At 46.4% G+C, this 21,996-nt stretch overlaps 1 protein-coding gene across 2 annotated transcripts in view; it reads left to right on the forward strand.

Moving 5' to 3' along the window:
- Positions 1-2,229: 2,229 nt before the first annotated feature.
- The window catches only part of CADM3 (cell adhesion molecule 3), a 29,351-nt gene continuing 9,584 nt past the window's right edge, over positions 2,230-21,996 (forward strand). For both annotated transcript variants that reach the window (XM_059934372.1, XM_059934376.1), the window contains exon 1: positions 2,230-2,429. In XM_059934372.1, coding sequence (XP_059790355.1) covers positions 2,348-2,429 — 82 coding nt within the window. In that variant the 5' untranslated portion in view covers positions 2,230-2,347. The remainder of the gene's footprint in view (positions 2,430-21,996) is intronic.

The following is a 21,996-nucleotide window of genomic DNA, read 5'->3' on the forward strand; positions in this document are numbered from 1 at the left end:
GCCCCCCAACACTAACCTGTCCTCTCTTAATCTCACTTAGATGATCTCTAAAACTTCTTCTAGCTCCAAAGATAATACTCTTTATCCATCAAGACTCTTTAACTAGGATAGACTGATCCTTCTTCTCTGAAGCCGTATTCTCTCTTTGAAAACACACCCACTCGTTCCTTTTCTCTGCCGGACTAAACTCATGCCAACCTAATCCCACCTCTGTCAGAAGGTCCAATTTTCCCCTTATCTCCCCTCCTGCCCCACCCCATAGCCCAGTCTCACCTCTCTCTTACATTCAGGTGTCTGTATCCCTCAACCACACTCCTCCCTCTAGCTTTGCCTCTCACACATTTCAAGGTGTCAGAGAACCCCCAGGGAGGCAGAGAACCCCAGGGCAGCAGAACGGTTTGGAGTCACTAAGATGTGTCAAGGTAGGCAAGTCAGGCAACCCAAGGTGGTCAAAAACTCTTACAAATAATTCTTAATAAACACCCAAACACTCAGGAAGTGTTCAAGAGGTAGGCAGAGCTCTTCTCCCAGAAACCATAGATAAACTCCACGAACAGCGAGAAGAAAAACAGAGGGGCAGCTTTCTGGCTATCCTCAAGGGTCTTCCTGGAGAATATTCTCTCTCATCCTCTCCACCAGTGACTAACATTTATATAGAGCTTTACTGATTACAAAGTACTATCCACATCCTTGTCCTTGAGTTACTAGGTGACAGAGACATTAAGTTCATCACAAACAGCTGCGAAAGCCTATCTGAGAGGAGGAAAGATTACCCAAACGTTGAAGATTATCACAGTGAGGTACAGGCAGTTCAGAGAGGGGACTGGTCCACGGCTTAGAAGACAGGTGCCCACATCCCTCATCTAGGGACAAAATTGGCCTCCCAAGATTGGATGGCACTTTAAAAAATCATATGATTCCATGTCCTAGGCAACACTTGTGTTTTCTACTATTGTCAGTATAACCTTGGGTAGATCAATTCATACCCTTTGGATCTCAGTTGCACCGGTGTAGTAAGGGATTGGACCAAATATTTTCTAAGAATCCTTATATACATAAAATTCTTTGATTCAGAGATTCTAAAATTTAGGAATGTATTCCCAAAAGCTAAGTTTGAGCAAAACTGACTCAGAAGGATCTCTTTCTGAGATGTACCAAGACTCTTCCACAGAACTTCAATCACAAAAATAAAGCAAATCCCAGGGGCTTGGGACTCATGAGCCAAGAGCAAGTACAGACACCCCGCCTCTCTCATTCATCTTATATCTGGCCTCAGGGGCAAGAACTGCATTAGCCACAGATGCACTGGCCCTTAAGAGAGCAGCTTCCTGAGGGTGTGTAGATCGGATCATTCACCCAGGAATCTTACTCACTAAAATTTGAGAAGGAAGGACAAACTCCTTTGAAATATTAAGAAGAAAAATATTGGGGGTAAGGGGTGGGAGTAAAGTGGGGGAATAGGAAGGATTAAGGTGGGAAACCACTGAGTTGCTTTGTAGGTAGCTTGGTTGGGCAGAGTCTGAAGGGAAGTCACTGTTTTTAGATGGGGAGTAGTTTCTTTGAGGCGGGATTGAGGGAAGTGTTGATTCCCATGGCCTGGGGGCTTGCTGGAAGATGCCTTTCAAAGGAAATTGCCTGGGGCCACAAATTGTTACTGGGCGTATAACTAGGTGCTCGTTTGGTCAGAGGAACTAGGGATGTTAGTGCTTTGGCGAATGACCAGGGTAACTGGTTACCCATTGAAGAGATGTCCCTGGGCATACTGTTGATAGGGGAACCCCAAGGCTCCTGGGGATCCCCGGTTGCCAAAGGAGGGAGGGCGGGGCTGGAGGATCTCGGGCTAGTGGGCACGCCCTTGCCCAGGCCTGCAGTGGCCTCTCCCGCCAGTTGGCCCAGGGCCCTGCCCGACCCCCCGCCTCCCTCCACCCCAAGCCTAAGAGGGGTGGGCGCCAGGTCCCACTGCTGAGCCAGCTCTCTCCCTCTGCTCCACGCCCGAGCCGGGCCGGTGGAGCTCCCGAGGGAGAAGGTGGAAGGCACCACGACTGCACGGAGGGGGTGCAGGAGGCGGGGGGCAGTGGGGAATGCGGCAACCTGTCCCCCCCGCGACCAGCCCAGCCCCCGTCACCCCCCCCTCCACCTCCAACCGAATGGTTTGCTCCGAGCGCCCTATTTAATCCCCGCGACTGCAGCAGCGCCGGCTCCCTCCCGGTCCCCGCCTCGGCCCCGGGCTCCGAAGCGGCTCGGGGGCGCCCTTTCGGTCAGTGTCGTCGTCTACCCCCTCCCCAGCCCCAGTCCCTGGGGACCCAGGCTCGCCAGCGCCCAGCCAGGGAGCCGGCCGGGAAGCGCGATGGGGGCCCCTTCCGCCCTGCCCCTGCTCCTGCTTTTCGCCAGCTGCTGGGCGCCCGGCGGGGCCAACCTCTCCCAGGACGGTGAGTGAGGGAGGGGGCGGCGCCAGGGGAGGTGGGGAGGGACCGGGGCGGGGGTTCCGACCGGCTGCGGGGGCGGAGGGAGCCTGTTGGCTTTGTTTGGAAGCGGGGGTTAAAGTCGCCAGCCGCTGCTGATACCCCTGTGTCTGTCTCTGAGCGTCCGTGTCTCTGTGGATCGTGGGGTGTGCCGGGTATGCCCCCTCCTTGTACACCGTCGAGTGTGTCTGCGTGTGCAGTCGGGGTTTGGGTCTGTTATGAGCATCCCGGGGTATGGATGTGTTGATGTACGTGTGTGTGTCTGGGTGTGCGCGTCTGTGTTGGTGTCTGGTTCTGCGTTTCTGTGTCAGTATCTGTGTGTATGTCTGTGTCAGTGTGTGTTGGGGGCGGAGTGAGATTTGTCGCTGTTTCAGTCAGGGCGTGTGTCGGGTGTTTGTGTATGTATGTCTGGAGGGGTTGGGTAGCCAGTGCAATCCCCCAAACTGCTGTATGCAAACATTTCTGCTCCCCAGCCTGTCCCCCCCACCCACGGCGGAGCTCCGAGTGGGCAGGGAAGGGAGCCTGGGTGAGGCTCTTGAGGGGGGCGTGGGCAAGGAAGTGGGGGGCTTCTCCTTTGAGCAAAACAACAACACTGGGCGGAGAGGGCCCCGGGATGGCAACATCCCTAGCGGTGGCAGAAGCTGGTAAAAGAAACCCAGACGAGAGCGGGGGAGGGGGGCGGGGGGGCAGTGGGGAGAGGCTGGGCCAAGGGAAGGATGAAGATATTTGGGGAGGAGAAATGCATAGAAAACCCAAAGCTTTCCTAAGGATTGATTTGCCAAATTTGGGGTGGGGTGTCTTGCCTAGCCCCCTTTGCTTCAGTCAGGAACTCAAACCTTCTTGGGTTTGTCACCGTAGAAAGATGAAGGAGGTGGGGGGGGGGAAGGAGGCGGGGCCAGGGGTGAGGGGACTTGGGGCCCCCTCCTGCCCTGGACCGGGCTATGTAGGTCAGCTCTGTCGGGGCACCTCAGCTTTCTTAAAGGCTGCTGACGATTAATGGAGTGGCAGGGGGCAGTTTGTAGGGAGACCAGGAAGGGAGCCACAGCTTCGAGCCTCAGGTCCCTGGAGGAGGGAGGGCAGGCTGTGAAGGGACTAAAGGAATGCATCCTTCGGTCTCCCCCGCCCCTATCTGAGGCAGGCTGGGCTGGGGGAGGGGAAGAGGGACCGGGACCTCTGCAGAGCCAAGGGATGTGGGGACAGTGAAGGGGAGGGTGGTGGCTATGCCCGGCCAGATGCCAACGAAAAACAGAAAGAACCGCAGGGGAGGAGAAAGGGGAGGCGGCTCCTGGGTGATGGACCCAGTGGCCAGAAGGGATGGGCACAGGGCGGGGCGGGGTTGGAGAGGGGAGGGGTTGAAACTGGGGATGATGATGTAGAGAATTTCATCTGAAGGAAACAGGCGAAGAGCCAGGGTGCTGGAGAAATAATTGCTCCATCTCTCCTGACCTGCTCCCCCAGCCCTGTCTCCATCATGATAAAGGAGTTTCTGCTGGTATGAGGACACTGGGGATCCCCTACCTACAGCTGGCTGGCTGAGTCCTTCTACTCTATACCCATTAACACTCCCCAAGGGAGTTCCTGCCCAAGTCACCATAGAGACAGCGGCCCCTCCTCTCCCCTGTGTGGAATCCCCCTTCCTCAGAGGACTGTACTGATGACCCTACTCACTGAGGAGGTGAAGAGAGTCCTGAGGGAGGGCAGGCTAAGTGCAAGGCAAGGAGAGGCTGCTGGGTGTATGTACCACAATAACGAGTCTCTACTAAGCCTTGACTTTCAGCTGCAGCCCCTGGCCTTCCCATCCTGGTAGCTGGGTTTAAGAGAGACGAGCATGACCCAAACTGCCCCTGTTCGGCAATGGGAACTGATGGGGCCAGGCTGAGACCTAAACAGAATGAAGTCATCCCAGAAAGCTGTGAGCTCAATTCTAGGATGTAAACATTGGAGAAGAGAGTAAATCCATATCCTAGCCAAGTCTTTCTTCACCTACTGCACTATTCTTTCTTGGTCTTCAATTTGGGCTCCAGCCCCTACTCAGGCTTTAAGGTTTAGAGGAAGAGAAATGCTTTATCCATATATATATTTCAGAGCAGTGGCTTGAGGGAAGGGTGGAAGGCAGTAAATTTTGAATGGAGAATGTCTGGAGGAGGGGTTGAGAATTTGGGGATGGGGAGGGAGATCTGTTCCCAAGAAAGAGTCAAATCAAGCATCATTTTCCTTGTAGAGCATCATCTGTCCAGACAGTGGACATATGTCTGGTTGTAATGTCTCAGGATGTACTGATGTACAAGAGGCACAACCACATGTGATCTTCTATCTAAATTAATTATACTTCTTAGCTTCAGGATCAAAAAAGACCCACTCTGATGGGGGAGGTAGGTGCATAGATTTAATGCTCATGGGTGGTGATCCTAAGGCCATTCTGCCCAGGATCATGAAGAAGGTGTGTCTAGTACCCCTGACTTGGCCTGAGGACCCTGGGCAGGGAGCAAGGCAGTATATAGCTTACCTGGTAACATTTGACCAAAACAAGAAGAGATGTGGTGTGAAAGTTTAAGGACAAGATATCCTAATACACAGATGCTGGAGTGGTCAAGGGTGTATGGCAGAGCGGCTATTTCCATTTAGAATGAGGAAAACAAACTTCATATGCTGCTGGGGTATACAGCTCCCTGAAGTACAGCATACATTTTTTTTTTTTAGGTTTCATAAGGCTGAACAGGGATTGAGAGGTTGGAGAAGGGCAAACGACTGTTATCTGAACCCGGCCATGAGTGCTGTGGCTAGAAACTCAGGAATGGCTTAGATATTCAGAGTTTGCCACCTGCCCCTTCCTTCTCACGTTTGTCCACTAGTATTGGCAGAAGTTGGCAGTTCCAGCTTTGGGGGATACAAGTCCTGTGAACTTAATGTATTCTGTGGTTGTCTTTCTGGTGAGCAGCTCAACATTCAACATTGTAACCAGACTTCCTTGGATTCTTCCTTTTCAAGTTATTTCCAGCACTCTGTGCGTTGATCTAGTGCAGAGACAAGACAAGTGGGCAGCGTCACTTTGCTTTATACCAGGATATAGCAGTTTAACTTTGGACTGCACTGCCTCACACATGAATATCTTTCCCTTCCCAATGACCTTCCGTCCACTGCCATCCATTCTGCAGCCCCCTGGCCAGGTGCCCAGTGCAGAGATCATGCCCAGTGTGCCGGAGAAGTCCAGCAGGCATTCACTCTAGAGCTGCCCACAGATCTGCTTGGCAGACCTACTCCATCCAGTTTCTGTTCCTAGTTGCAGCTGTAGCTGTTCTGTTTCTGTTCCTGTTCTCTTCCCAGTTGCAGCTGGGAACCCCTGGGAAAGAGATGCTCTCCCTTCAGACATGTGCATTTTCTGGCACAAAGAAGTTGAAACCATCAGAGAGACACTGGTATCATAGAGTTGAGTTGATACTATGCAGAACCAGTCTGTCTGATGTGGGGTCCAAGCTGTGGCATATCAGCTGCCTATCCAACAGTTACACCAAAGATTCTGTCCTAAGCTCTCCCTAGGGCTAGACAGCACTGTTGGTTTTAGTAGTTTCTTTTAGTACAGTGGTTTTCTCACTTTTATCTTTAAAGATGTGAAATTCCTTTATCAAATAAATAAAACAGATCCAAGGAGAATTACTCTTATTGAAACAGATAAGTAAGACCTGGAGCCCTCTCACTCTTCCTCTTGGCTTCCCCTACACTCCCCCTAATCCTTAAGGCACAGACAGAGGTTCTGCCACATACAGTTTGAAATCCTCTGCCCTAGACTGACAGTAAATGAGACAGCTCACTACCCTTAGGTGTCTTCTCTCTCTCTCTCTCTTCTTCCAACTGAGGAGAAAAGGAGGGCCAAATCTAATTTCAAGAGCGCCTTGTTGGAGACATTCACTATTCACTTGAAGAATGACTCATAGTTCTGCAGCCATAAAATTCCACAGATGGCATCTTTTTGGTGCTCTGGTCACTTTGAAACAGCAGACTAAGTAGTTGTGCCATTGCTCTGAAAATCCTTAGATCTGATTTTGGTACCCCTTGTTATTGCTACTACTTTCTTGCAGTCCAAATAATATATACAATAGAATCAAAAGCTGCTTGTCCTTAGGTCACAAAAAAATAACCTAGGAAAAGATCCTCACGGTTATCATCGGAGAAATAATAAAACCCCTGGGGCCGTGGCTAGTCACATCCTTTGTTGTTTCCTACTCCAATAGAACCAGCTCAACAATCCCTTTTTTGTCATCTATTTCTCAGTAACGGAATTTCACTGAAGGGTGGTAATCTAGGCTCCAGGTTCTCCATGAAAGCAAGCTGTGGACTGGACCAGCTCCTTACTGACTACTGAATGAAAAAGCCAGGGTATTAGATAGTTTTGTTAATTATATCTTCTCCTTTCATTTTTCAGGCTAAAAGTTAGTATTTCCTGTTGAATCATTGGCTATAGGTCCACGTACTGGAACATTTTGTTTCCTGGATAAGGTCATGTCCTAGAGGTCCATCCATAAATTCCGAGAATAGCAATACTCATGGGAATGCTTATAAGAAATAGAGAGAAACAAACCACCAGAAAAGCAAGCCATCAGAAAAAGATTCAGGGTCTCTAAGAACTCAGTCAAATTAAGAACAAACACTCCACGTAATTGTAAAATAGAGAAGAACAAGTCTCTGGGGCCAAAGATCTGCTTCTTCCTCTAGGACCAGCAGCAGAGATGATTCTTTACAAAGTCAGAACGAGCTGATGCTCAGAGGTTTTATAACCCAAGTAAAAACCCAATCCAGTCCTGTTGTAACAAGGAGATCCATCCATTCTAGCACTGAGAAGTCAAGTTGTCAAGAGTCTTGAACACATGAAGCTGCTGAGATTTTTACAAAATATAAGCTCATTAAAGCTACCTGTTCTTCACGGAAGCAACAAGTACTGAAAGAGAGAACTATCTGTCCCTTTACTGAAATTCCCCTAAGTCTAAAGAGAGTGGCCAAATTTCCCAACTAACACAGAGGCCTCTAAGTCCTGAGGACAATACCCTTTTTAAGAGTCATAATCCATTCCATTTTTCTGTGTATGATCAAGACTGGACTGTTCACAGCAATTTGGGGTGCCTTAGAGCACTCGGACTCTGATACATCTCATACCTTATCTGACTGTAATACACATTTTGGTTTCCTCATGCCTAGTGTGTCTCTGAGGGGACACAGGCTTTGTGGTGCTCTTTTTCCCACAATGAAAGATACTATTAATTTCATTCATAATTGGTTGTAGCAAGTCAAAACCTCTTCCACCACCACTGATACTAATGTAATTTTCATAATTACTGAGGCTCATGTTGACCAACTCAGTCTGGTGGCGGTCCTCACTTTTTAGCACAATCTCTTGGTTGTATGTGTGGCAGGTTCAAACAGAGTACTTCAGGAGGCCTTTGAGAGCAAGTGATGTGTGTGGCGTGATCCTAGCAGAAGCCCTGATGTCTGGTTTGTTTGGTTTGTTTGAGAGCTGGCTGCCTTCACCTACAATCCTGGTTGCCCTGTTCTTTGTGGAACAAACCACAGGTGCTTTGAGCTCTCCATGGTGCTAGCCCCTGACAGGGACACTCCAGGCTCTTCTTGCTGCTCTCCGTGGTCCTGCTCCCCATCCAAGCTCCTAATCTCTTTACTTGCTACAGTGCAGCCCTCAGAACGGGGCTGGAATTTCCCTCCCCCTACCACAAACACACACATGATCTTCGTTATGATCCCTGACCTGCTCCACCAGAAAGAGGTAAACAAGACCTGTAGATATAGATCTGGAGATTCTTCATTACCACCTAATCCCCTGTAGGAAGGGGACAGAAAGAGCAAATAATACTGAGGTTGAAAAGAAGTGTTGTTTGCAATGTTCAGGAGACTAGGACATAGAGTGACCTCAGATGGCCTCAAAAGAACTGAATGTTTTGCCATATTTGGACTCATAGATTTAAAACAGAACTACAAATAGTCGTGGTTTAGATTGAGACAACATCGCTCATATACTATAACCACATATACACTATAAATGTGGAATGCAAAATGAGTCCTACTCAGTTTATGAGCATGTACCTCTTAACACCACTCTGAGCCTGACAACCAACTCTAATTGTCCTGTCATGGTACCCATCGTTCCTGTCCCCTCAGCCTTAGCAGTAAACATAAAGACAACATATAGAATAGGTTATCAGAATAGATAATAGAGGAATTCAATATATGAGAGGCATAGAAGATAAATATCAAATCCCTGACTCTTGTCCCTCATCATTATAACCATCTAGTACAGACTACATGGCCTTAAATAGAACCATCCTATCCCAGAGTCCAAGTCCTTGGCCAGATCTCAGGAGATGGATCTTTAAACTGGACTCTGCTACTCTTTTGGGGTACTGCCAATGATCCCAATGAGAATGTTCAGCCCCTGCCAGTCTGAGACTAGATAGCCTGTTCCTCCCATCACATCAAAGCTACACAAGCTTCTCTTCCCCTAAATGCTGATTTCCCCATGTCAGTTTTGCATAATAGTTCATATAAGAGTTAACACTTATGAATGACCTACACCAGAGTGAGGCTGGGGAGACAGGTTTCCAGAATTAATTTCCAGGACCCCTCTTCCATTTCCTTATTTGATACAAGGAGAAACTTCATTCCTCAAGGACAGGTAATGGAAGTGATTTATCTCCATGAGCGAGCCTTCAAGAAGACAGAATTAGGGTTATGGTAACAGCTGGAGTTTCTCCCATCTACTCATCTCCCTGAGACCCCGTTCTCATAAAGAGCAGACATGTTTCTGAAAGGATTCTCATGCAGAGACACCAACATTTTTTTCAATATGTGTATCATTCTTCTATGTGAGCTCTTACCTCTGGGATTCTTTAGCCCTCTCATCTCTCTCCATCTTTCTCCTGGACGTCTCCAGGAGAATAAGAAAGCTAAATAATATAAAGAACTAAAATGTTGCTTTCTCTAAGGATTTATTTTTCCTTACCCCAGCTAGACCTACACTAATTGTGTATTGATTGCTAATTATAAGCACCTTTGGCTCATTTACTTCCAGTTCAGGGTCAGAAAGGTCAGATGCATCACCTCACCCTAGGGAAAAAAGAAAAAGAAATGAAGGCTGATATCTCAGCCATTCATCTCTAAGCTAGCCATTACTTAGTTCTCCATTTCCTGCATATAGTCCCAGCTGTTAGCAAAATAGAATGGAGAACTATACTTCCAATACCAGATTTCATTGGGAATATGCAGATCCTTGTTTCTTGTATTCATTTTTCTTCTGGGACCTGGCTCTTTGCTTCCAATTTGGATTCTAGAATTCCAGCCAAAGCCTCAGACAGAGTAAAAAGCTCCAGAAGGTGAACTGGTTTATTGAGTCTCTGACTTAAATACCCAATGCTCCTTGGAAACCCAGCAAACCTCTAATAAATACATCGATGACAAGTAACTTAAGACTTAGCCTAGCCTAGGTCAGTCTTTGAAGAGCCTGGAGTCAAGTTCTCTCATTATCATAAAATGAGGGGCCCATTTTACCGTCTGCTCCTAATCATTTGTCCCTCAGCAAATGCAAACTTAACAGTGAGACAATTATACTCACTTGTTCTTACTAGTTCTTACTCTAGTTCTTAAGGAAGAAATTTCCAAACACGTATTATATATTCCCTCCTCTAATCTCCATCCTATAATCTCAAACAAATATAAAACCCACCATCACTAAGCCCATGGGCCTCACACATTCTCATTTATCCTCTACTGCTGCTTAATGCCAACTCTCTTCTGGTTTCCAAGCCCTGGAGTCCAGTGTCAGTGACAGATGGACTGAGCCTCAGCCCTGGGGAGAAGAGGATTCTGGCCCTCTCCTGGGGAGTTTGAGCAGGAGAGAGAGCCTGAATTCTGCTTTGGGGAGAATCTGAGTTTAAACCATATGGTTTGCTGGACATTAGGGGTTCTGATTAATAACAGGCTGGTGAAAAGGGCTCTGTATCTGGGTCATAAGAAAAAGCTATGTTTATGACCAAAAAAAAAAAAAAAATGAAAACAGAGATACAAGGAGTGAAAATGGTAGTTGTCATGTGTGTAGTGAGGGACACATACTGAAGGAGAAAAAGAGAGTAACCAGGTTGGAATATATGTGCATCTTGGGGAACAAAATCGAATGTATATCCACATTGAAGAAGAGATTCTCAATGAAGATTTAAGGAGAGGAGGAGATCTCTGGGTCAGAACAGAATTATTGGCCATATCAGGAACTGTGAGGTCTGCAGACTTGGAAGAATGTGTCTATCTCACAGAAGGGTTAAATTCCCAGGAAGGCCCAAAGTAAGGCTAATTGAACAACCACCTGCTGAAAAATACATTTTTAGGTGAGAAAGGTGAAGGGCAGAGACTACATCTCAGCTAGGATTGGCAGAAGAGGGGAACCCGGAGTAGTGTGGGTGTGTAGAGCAGACCACCTTTTTCTCCATGTGATCCTCCTAATCACTGCCCTTCACCCGTCATCCACACCCTGATTCTGATGACCCAGTGAAGAGAAACAGTAAAAACAAGTCACTAAAATGAGAGCCAGCCGAGATGAGTGCTTTCTTGCCTGACTTCTAACAAATTAAACTTTTTCACAGCATTGTTATCCCGCCACACCAAGCCATCAACCTGAAATATCTAAAGTGCGACATTAAAGAGCAAAGAATGAGATAGAGCTTGTTGAGAAGGGAATGCAGCCACGCACTCAAACAGGTATTGAGGCTCTGGAGGGTTAGGAGCAAGGCTTTGGCACCTGGCTGGAGATTCCTCAGGGAATCTGTTCTTTACTTCTCCCCAGGGTCCCTGGGCTTTCCCTCCCATTCCCAGTCCCTATTTTCTCATAGCTAAACATATTTTCCAACAAGTTAAACTGAATTATGCTTTCATTTACTCCACACTGACTCTGTTATGTATCCTTTCCTAAGTACTTTCCTAAGATGGGGTGATTTTTTTCCCCAGTTCTATTACATACGTGTGAAAGCAGCTAGATACATTTAGGGAAAGGGTATAAAAGTGCCTGTACTTGGTTCAAGGGACATCTGAGAGTTCAAAGTCTAGACTCCTGACTCTCTGTTGCATTAGAATACAGACTCCAGGTCATACCTGTTGTGATTTCTGAGCATGTGAGCATGGTGGGAAGGGAATGAGGAGATAGGGGTAAAAGGACACTTCTAAAATGGCTCAAGGCTGTCATCAACTGGAGTGATTTCATGCCCGACCTTAGGGACTTGCTTGAGAAATAACTGATGAAAGTCAAAGCCCTGCACAGAACCCATGCTCCCAGCAGCCCTTACTGAGCCATCCGTTCTGCTCTGTCTCATCACCTCCCCCCGAGCCTCTTAGTACAGAACACTAGACACTTGTCTGGAGCACAGAGCCCAGTCCTAGAAGGTAGGCGCTAAGGCGAGGAAGGGGCTCTTTTGGGATTAGATCCCCTTCCTTTCTGTCTCCCAACTGCAGTTCTTACTACAACAAAGTATTGGCTCCAGAGGGGCTTGTTTTTGTTGGGGGCCAGCCCAGGGCTCCCTCCCAGTGCTAATGCACCAAGAACACTGACTCAATAGCAAATCAAAGCAACAGCTGTCCCCACCTCCTTCTCTGCCACCCACTTCCCAGTCTCTGCTCCTCAGAATCTTAACTAAGTCTCCAAGAGGCCCCCCTCAGCCTACTGCAAGCCCACTTCTGCCTCCAGATTTTTTCTCTCACCAGCTCAAGAATAGGAAAAGCTCCTCTGCGTTTTTCTCTCTTCTAGTCTCTGTCTCCCACATCACAATGAGGTTAGCAGCCTCCAGCTCTCCACCACACAGATGCCAACACGCACACGTACACACGGCCTGTCCTCCTCATCACCCTTCTAACTCCTAAAGGGCATGGAAGTAGCTTCTGCCCCACGGCCTCCTCTTTTGTGAGAACTGGAATCTGCCATGAAGTCCCCGACATTTGTGACGATGCCATTCTTCGCACCTTCAGAGACTCCTTCCTCATCTCACCCCAACTTCTCTAACCTGCCTGGCATTTAGTAGAGTTACTTCCCTTGAGATCTAGGGTCCTGGGGTTCCTCACTACAATGCACAGGGAGATGGGAAGCAGGAAGAGTGGATGTCACTGGAAGTAAAATCACACTAAATGGCAACTTAACTTCCAAATTAGCTAGTTCACAGGACTGCTGTCAAATGGCAATGAGAACAAAAGACTGGGGTTATAACCACAGCTCCCACTAGCTGCCTGTGTGACCATGCTTAAGTTTCTAAGCCTCTCTGAGCCTTGGTTCTTCATCTTTTAAATGGGAAGTTTGCACTAGCTGCTACTTAAGATTCTTATCAACTCTAAAAGTCTATGCTTCTAAGAATCATAGACGGGAAAATATTTTAGGAAGAATGAGGTACAGAAAGAGAAGGCAAGGAATTACTGAACTTTGGTAACAGGGAGTCAGAAAGGACATCAGTTCCATCCTCTGTCTAGAAGACTCAAAAAGATCTTAGGAATAACCACCTCTGGCCATTAGGGGTCAGTAGAAAATGACTAGAACATGCAAATTGACTGCAGGGTTTTAGCAAATGTATCAAATATAGTTACTCACGGCACTTAAACTTGTATACTTTTTTAACATTTGGATATAGGAAAACATTTGGAATAAGTGGGTTTTTTTTTTTTTTTCAGTGAAAAGAGGGTTAACATCAAGATGTGCTTTTTGTTTTAACCCCACCCTCACACCCACCACAGGCAAGCTAGCCAACTAGCCAAGTACCCTAAAGATTCCCTCCTCTTCATTCAGCCTAGAAAAGCTAAGCCCCACACCATTCCAATCCCAGGAAACAAAAGCCTTTCATTTTCAACAACTGCTTAGGATGGAAGCAAAATGTATCTGCCTTCATGCAATAATAAACCTGTTTGAGCCCAGATCCGTCCTTTCCAAACCTAAATCTCTTGGATCATCTAACAGAATAGGATCCCTGGTTCTATAAATCTGTACCTCTTGGCCACACTTTACCAAGCTATGAGGCTAATCAGTATAGTAGGGACTTCTTACAGGGAAGGTTCTCTTCCCCACCCTATTCACCTTCCAGTTTCACTTATATCGTGTACGCCTCCTGGGAGAGTAAAGCTACACCCAGAGAGTAGTGACTTCGGGCCCAAGAGGCTGTTGGGAGCCAGAGAGAAAGTAGATAAACAAGACTCCAGGAGGGAAAACCAGACAGCAACAGAAATAATGGAGGGAGGGAACACAAAGGAGCAAGGTCTCAGCAGCTCAAGCCAGAAAGGGTGGAGAGGCCAGCGAGCTGGAGAGAAGACCTAGATCAGGGAGGCAGGCAGCTGAAGCGTGACTGAGCTGTGGCGCTCTGAAGTGGATGTGAGCCGGAGCATATCTGAGCTGAGCAAGGAGATCCTTTAGGGGATCCTACTGCCTGGGAGGGGACAGGGGCCTGCCCTGAAGAGCAACAGGAAGGGAAGGAAGTACACCTGAAAGGACAGACAAGCCCCCATGACAGAATAACTCTTATCTCTATGGCCCCAGCTTTCTTTCGTCTGACCGCACTATAACATTGGGAATGGAAGCGAATCGGGAGCTTGGAGAGGACAAAGTTAGAAAGGAACGTAGAGCAGGTAGTGAGAGAATATTTTGACACTCCTGCCCTCAGTGTCTTAGACTAGGAAACTACACAGTAACTTCTGCAGAAGTAGCATAATTCCTGGCAACCTAAGAGCAAATGGAGAAAATTAAGTTTTAAGAGAGTCCTTTGTGATCAGGGTGTTGTGCTCTAAAGTTACTCAGGTCAAAGTAACTCCCCTCCCAAATCTTGGAGTTATCGATTAAATCAGGCCTCAGGTGAGATTGGTCCACTTTCCTCCAAATGCGGAAGCAGACATTCACTGCTAAAGAAAAATGTGGCTCCGCGCATAAAGAAAAGATTAAGGCGCTGAGTTCTAGTTCTGATTTCATGGCCATTCTCTTCAGTGTGTGATCGAAATACATATAAGAATTCACTGCGTAGCTAGTGTTAGGGAAGAATCAGAGTGAGATCACCTGGCCAGGGAGCCCAGTGATAGGGGTGGGTAAACCATTCTAAAAGTGGGTCCCTCCGGCATTCTGGGCCACAGCCCCCAATGTGTTTTTCCCTTGGAGATAACGCTCCTCCACCCACCTGTCATGGTAGTCGTGAGGAATAACAAGTAGGCTGGGATGAAGAGTATTTTTAACTCTGGAGTTAGAGAAATGCTGAATCATCATCATCATCATCATCATCATCATCACCATCATCATCAACTCCTACTCGGGGAGTTGGTGTTCTCTATAATCTGGGAAGTGGAGTTCTGGACCCAAGCACTGGCAAGGCCAGAAACAGTTATGCAGGGGAGCTCTGTCCCCTTGTCCCACCATCCCAAATGTGCACCCGTGACCCTGTACATGGCCCTAAGGCCCATGCAATGTAGATTCCCGAAACAGACAGGGCAGGGAAGATACATAAACCAAGCAATAAGGGTTTATACTGACATATAAACTTCCTTACTAGCATCACTTAAATTGGAAACATAATACATTTTTATTCATTTGAGTTATTTATTTATTCAATAAATATTGAGCACTTACTATGTGTGAGGTCCTGTACTATGGATGAAAAATGAAATCAGAGGTGCCAATGTATGCTTTAAAAGGCACATTAGTAAGTCCCTGGTTCCCACCTCTGCTACTCTTAATATGAACAATTAATCAGAAGGAAATCAGTGGGTGATAGGGCTACTTTGTCCTTTAAAATGCTGGGAGTCTTAAAGCTACTGGAACCCATGAGTAAATAGACCAAGAATTAAGAAACCTCCCAGACAACTGAGAGCAAATAAGAAGACAATCTTAGTTCGTAGCCTAGGTGCTAGAGTGCTATGAAAACGTGAGGGCACTCTTAGTTTTAACCAGACACGTCTATTGCTTGGTTAACTGAAGAATCATCCCAAATTATAAGGCCTTTGGGGTGAGCCCCCAAAGATATAGATGAAGACACACCAAGAAATCCAATTAAAAATGTAATTCAGTGGATACAAATCACACCACCACCACAAGCACTCATTTCCAACTTGCTACACTGTTATTTTTATCATATTGCAGGTAAGCGTTGTGAATTTTGTTTAGGTGAGCACCCCCAGGCCAGCAATGCAAGAAGGAATCTTTCCACCTGTAACCTCTGCCCTCCCCCACCACACACACACACACACACACACACACACACACGAAGCACATGCTCCTGCAAAGGGAGGCAGTGTACTGAAGATATGCAGAAAGTCTGGGCTCTGTGGTCAGAGAGATCTAAGTTTATCCCAACACTTATTGGATGCATCATATGGATAAGTTACTTAACTTTTCTGAGTCTTAGTTAGTCTCTGAGTCTTAGTTAACTCATCCTTAGCATGTGCATAATAATACCTATTAAAGGGTTATTCTGGAATAATGCATATAGAGCACCTCGCTTGGATCATGACACACAGAAGGTAATCAATAAATAGAGATTTCCACCCATCTTGTAAACTCACAGAGCTTCAGCTTCTGGGTGATCTACCCTCTTCCTTGGCCCATTTCTTCCTAGCCTTTTTGGTTTGCTATTTCCTCTTCACTGGCAGATTTTGAACCTAGCTCTCATAGTTGAAGATGTTAAGCATCTTGGATTCATTTATTAAAGAAGTACTCATTAAGCACCTTCTAAGTGCAATATGCTGTATTAGGGCCAGTACCAGATACAGAGACGAATCAGATATCAACCCTACCTGCAGAATCGTTAAAATTTAGGAAGAAAGTGAAACTTGCAGTACAAAGTAAAGAGTGATGCATAATTTAAGAAAAGTAGATAAAGTGTTGTGACTCAAAAAAAAAAAAAATCAGAAATTATTTCCATCTGAGGCAATCAGGGAATCAGGGGAGGCTTCTTGAAGGAAGTGCCACAGAAAATAGGCTTTTTAGGGCTTAGATGTGTGAAGATGGGTGAAGAGCATTATCAACAGAGTGACTGTGGGAAAGGGAATGTATGCAGGAAAGGAAAGGGTTTATAGAAAGAATTCCAAATAGCGTCATATGTCTGGGATATGGGGTGAGTGAAGTAAAGAAAAGACAAAGCTGAAAGGCATAATGGCATCAGACCGTGCAGGATCTTATAAGCCAGGCTAACAAATCTGGATATCATCTGCAGACAGTGGGAAGTCAGTGAGGGTTTCTAAGCAGGGAAACAATATGACCCATATGACTGGAGCTCTCTTTATCTGTTTTTCAATGTGATTAACCTGGGCCCTCCCCTTACTAACAGTCTTGTGGACTCAAAGTCTGCATTTCCTTCCAATGACCCTGCCTGAGCAGAACTGTCATTATTTCCACTTCAAAGTGCATGCCACCTTTTCAGAGCACTCTTAAGTTTTCCTTTTGAGTCTGAATCCATTGAAGGAATTTATGCTGATGTCATAAACAGTTGGCAAGCTCTAAATCCAAAGAACAAGGCTTTCACATTCCAGGTTATAATTTCTGCCATTTATCCATGTTTCTGTGAATAACATTATAATCACTCATCTGCACCCAGGGGAGTGGCTATTCGGAATTTATCATTACAGGTGTACAATTTTATAAAAACAGCAAGAAAACTTTCAGGCATGTTAACAGACAGTTCTCAAGAGGAGACATGAGATCATAAGTACTTTGGAGAATTACAAGGTAAAATATTACCTCCAGGAGGGAAAAAAAAAAACCCAGCTACTTCTTAATCAGTTTCTTAAAACACAACAAACCAGAGTGAGTTCCTTGTAAACCTACAGGGACAATACTGTATATCAAGCATATCCCTAATATGCCATTTATTGGAGATTATTTGTTTAGTTATCAGACCCCTCATCTAAACAATTCAGTTTAGTTTGAATGACATCATCATTTCACTTATTCATCCTATTCAGAAAAAAAAAAAAAAAATGCCAGCAAAATGCAGGAGGAGGGGAGGGATGAAGGGAATATAAGCAAGGAGAAAAGCAACTGAGAAGAAGGCAGAAAACAGCACAAACGAAATAAGGAGCAAGAGAATGAAGACTAAACCTATGCTATCTGGACAGAAGACATGCTCTGCCTGAGTAAGAATGGACACAGCAGAGTGCCAATTGTGACTGAATGAATTACCAGAGCCAGTTAAATGTACTGAGAGCCCACTATGGGCTAAGTGCTGAAAATACAAAGATGAATAGGGGAAGGCTCCTTCTCTTCACCAACTCTGAGTTTAGATGAGGAGGCTGATAACGAAACAAGTAAATTGCAATACAATGGACTGAAATGCTATAAGAAACAGAAGCTGTTGAAAAAGCTTTGAGTGCACCACCAGCAGGAGAAAGAGGATCCTTGAGAGGGTGTTACTTGTGTGCCTTTAGGTAAGTCACTGAACCCCTCTAAACCTCATCTCTAAAAAGTGATTCTGGGCTTCCCTGGTGGCGCAGTGGTTGAGAATTTGCCTGCCAATGCACGGGACACGGGTTTGAGCCCTGGTCTGGGAAGATCCCACATGCCGCGGAGCAACTAGGCCCGTGAGCCACAACTACTGAGCCTGTGCGTCTGGAGCCTGTGTTCTGCAACAAGAGAGACGGCGATAGTGAGAGGCCCCGCGCACCGCGATGAAGAGTGGCCCCCGCTTGCCGCAACTGGAGAAAGCCCTCCCACAGAAACGAAGACCCAACACAGCCAAAAAAATAAATTAATTAAAATTTAAAAAAAAAAAAGATTGTATCTGGCTGCCTCTCCCTCAAGGATGTTTTGACATGAATTCATGATTGAAAATCCACTCTGCAAACTGAAAGCCCTATGCCAGCGTAGGAGATGGCTATTTTATCCATTTGAGCAAAGGTCTATTTAGTGCTTACTTGGTGCACTAGGTACCAATACTGTGGTGTGGAGCACTGACCCCTCTCTGGCTTCTCCCTGTCCCTCCACCACTCCAAGCTTTAGCACAACCAGTTTGGCTTCCCACTGTGTGTGGAAGCGCCCACAAACAGACGACCTGGAAAATACCGAGAAACACTCACCAACTTCCGGTTGCCTCCATTCTTGATGTCCACAGAAGGCAGCAGGGCGAGGGCACCCAGGGGGACTCTCTGTTGGATCTGAGCGCCCTGGTCCTCTTCCTGGCCGCCTTTCCTTCTCCCATCCTCATCTTTCTTGCCTCTCTTCACCAACATTTTCCTTGTTCGCTTTCTTGCCTACTTCTACCTGTTACAGATACTCTTTTTTTTTTTTTTTTTTTCCACTGCTTTACTCCCCCTCCGCATTTGGGCATTAGCGCTTCTCCTGTTCGGGAACAGAGTCATTTCTCAAACCTCCTGGAGGATGTCTGAGGAACAGTGGAGAGGCGAGGCGTCTCCTTGAAGGCCAGTGAACCTCTGAAGCTATCTTAGAGCCCTATCCCGAGGCTAGGACTCTTTCTAACACCCTCTCCCTTCCCCCATCCCTCTCCCTTCCCCGGTACTCCCTTCCCTCCCTCCCCCACTCTCTCCTCTCCCTCACCCTTCTTTCCCTTTGATTCTGCAACTCTCTTCCTCGTCCCCTTTCTTCTCGTGGACCCTAAGACCACGTCCCACTTATCTTTTTAGTCTCACACCCCTGCCACCCCGTACCCTCCCCACCTCCCCTACCCATCCTCCTCGGTCCCATCGCCCCCTTCTCGTTCTTTCCTCTCCCACCGCCCTCCCCCGCTGCCTCTGGAGCGGGCGCGCTGGGACAATTGGCGAAGTTCTGCCGGACTCCAGGCCCGGGACAAGGAGCAGTTCCGGACTCTGCTCAGCAGCCGATGACGTTACTGAATTGTGCGCATGTGATTGGCTACTGGCTTTACAACGGGAGATCCTGAAAAGATACTCAAGGCCGGTTTCTTTGTCCCTCCGTCTCTCAGGTTGAGTTGGGGGAAACAGGCCATGGAAACTATACAGTACTTCACAAAAGGGTTTAGGGCCTACCAACTAGGAAGAGAGCCGGTGACTCAAGCCTTGGGCGTGTGCTGTGCCAGATGAGGGAGCAGAGTCAGTGATATAAAATGGTGAGTGGGACTGAGAGTGGAGGAGGAAAGCTTAAGAATCGGAGCACCGGATAGAAGGTAACAATCTAGGAAGGCGTGGGATAACTTTCATCCCCAGCTGTGGTCTGTGTCTTCAGTGCTAAGGGTGTCACCTTGAAACAGAGCTTTGGATTTGGAATCAGGCATTTAATTTCCAGTCTTTGTTCTTCTGTTTGTAGGACCTTGGGCAAGTCACTTCATTCTGTTTCCCCTCTTCAAGGTAGAAGTGATAATACCAACAGTACTTATTTAACTGGTTTATTAAAAGGATTAAATGGGAACGTACTTTTTAATGATTAAACCTGTCATTATTTTAGTAGATAATTTGGTGTAGCAGAAAGAATCCCGGATCAGGAATGAAAAGTCTTTGGTTATCTTTCCTGTTTCTGTATGACCTTCGCCAAGTCACTTTTAACCCTAGTGGGCGTCAGGGTCCTCACCTGTGAACTGGGAGAACTGGACCAGATGACCTCTAAGATCTCTGTTGGCTCTAACATTATGTGATTGACTGCTAAAGCTTAGCATCCTCCTTTAATTCACCCCTTTGGAGGAAGACTTCACTTCCCTTTTCAGGACTTGAGTTAATCTCCCCCTTTTGTGAGAAAGCCACCTTCTCTTAGGTACCCTGGTGAAGCTGCTTTTCACAGGGGCCAGTCCTCTCCCCCATCCCCAACAATGAAAGTACAGATCCCAAACGTTAGCAGCTTAAATGTAGGGCTCATCCTTCATGGAGACTCTCTCCCCAGGCTACTGGCAAGAGCAGAATTTGGAGCTGGGGACTCTGGCTCCACTCGAAGAGGCCATGAGCTCCACAGTCTGGAGCAGCCCTGACATGCTGGCCAGTCAAGGTGAGAATCCAGGCCCCCTCATCTCAATGTCCCTCAGTTCCCTCCGCCATCCTCACATCATCTCCCGCTCATGTTGCCTCCACCCTGTGTTCTCACTCCCCTCATTACCACACAACTCTTCCCCCTCTCCATTTGACATTTTAGTACTTAGTTCTACACCACCAACTCCCCTGGCACCTACTCCTCCTTCCCTCACTCCGGTACAGGGACCTCTGTATCCCTTACACCGTTTTCCAAAAATAAAATGATTCCAGGAGGAGTGTATTACTCAGAATAAAGAGGTTCTGGAAAGACACAATCAAGATAGAATTCTTCAAAAGGAACCAGGGACAATGGGATTACCAGTCAAAAATCGGTTTATGGCTAGCAGTAAATGATAGGTTTCCCAAACCTTTCGTTGAGATATTTAAGGAAGATATCACTTCCACCTTTATTCAGCCAGCTCAGTCTCTGGCTTGCTAACATTAAAGTCATAGTTTTGATTCTCAAGTTAGATGATTACCTGAGGCGCATTCCAGTGAAAAGAGCACTGCCTTGAGACTCAGGATTCTAGTCCTAACTAGAATCACTGATCGGTAGAATGATCTTAAGCAATCACTTCGCCTCCATTGCCTCATTGTCTACATCTGTAAAATGAGGGAATTGGATTCCATGATTCCTAAGATCCCTGTCAGTTCTAATTTTTATGATTCTAAACGCTAAAACTAGCAGCCAGGCTTTGGGCTCCAATTTGGAGACAGCCACTCAGAAGCGTTGGTGTTTGGTGTCAGCTCGGGCAGGTGCCACCTTCACTCTTCAGGGCCCCTTCTCTGCTAGGAACGCTCATTGAATATTCCTTGGAAATGGAGCTCTGGTGACCAGGAAAGACAGGAATAAGCAGATAGGGCAGGGGTAAGGTTGGTGCCATAGGGAGTATGGGGATTGTTTTAAATTGCTCAATTAGGGAATGTAGGAAGTACGTTTCTTGGTTTCTGATTCAGAGGCGACAATGCTGGTTAAGTAATTTAGTACCATAGAAGAAATTGTGTGGATGTTTCAGGAATCAGAGCTAGAAGGTGTTATTTTAGCTCTGCAGAGGTCAGTGCCATTGGGTCACAGGAAGTCAGACCTGAAGATGAGGGAATCAATATTAGGAATCAGAATCCATGCTTTGGGGAACATGGGACAATACTGGGTGGAGGAAGCAAGTGTCACACAGACTGAGGGGCTCACAGCTAGGCCTGATTAGAAGGCACATTTGGGATTCAAATGACTCATCCTCACGATATCTTACTAGTCCTTCTTTTGTTTAACTTGACTAAGTAGAGAGGGATTAGAAACCATATTTCTATCAAGTCGAAGGGAAAACTTTAATCCATTGTTCTTTAAAATAACGTCAGGATAGTGATTTGGGTTTGTGTGTTGATTTGGGAGGCGGGTAGTACTGATACTGAAAGGAATATGTTAAGGGAGCTGATGATTGAAGGGAAGTTATTGTTGGAGGAATTGAAAAGTCTGTGTCAAAACGTTTTAGGTTTTTTTAAAAATCTTTTTTGTTTATTTTGCAGTTTTATTAGCTACCTCTTGTGTAAATGAATGTGCAACCCACATTCTTGG

This window comes from Balaenoptera ricei, chromosome 1 (genome assembly GCF_028023285.1).
Source record: "Balaenoptera ricei isolate mBalRic1 chromosome 1, mBalRic1.hap2, whole genome shotgun sequence".
Taxonomy (NCBI): domain Eukaryota; kingdom Metazoa; phylum Chordata; class Mammalia; order Artiodactyla; family Balaenopteridae; genus Balaenoptera; species Balaenoptera ricei.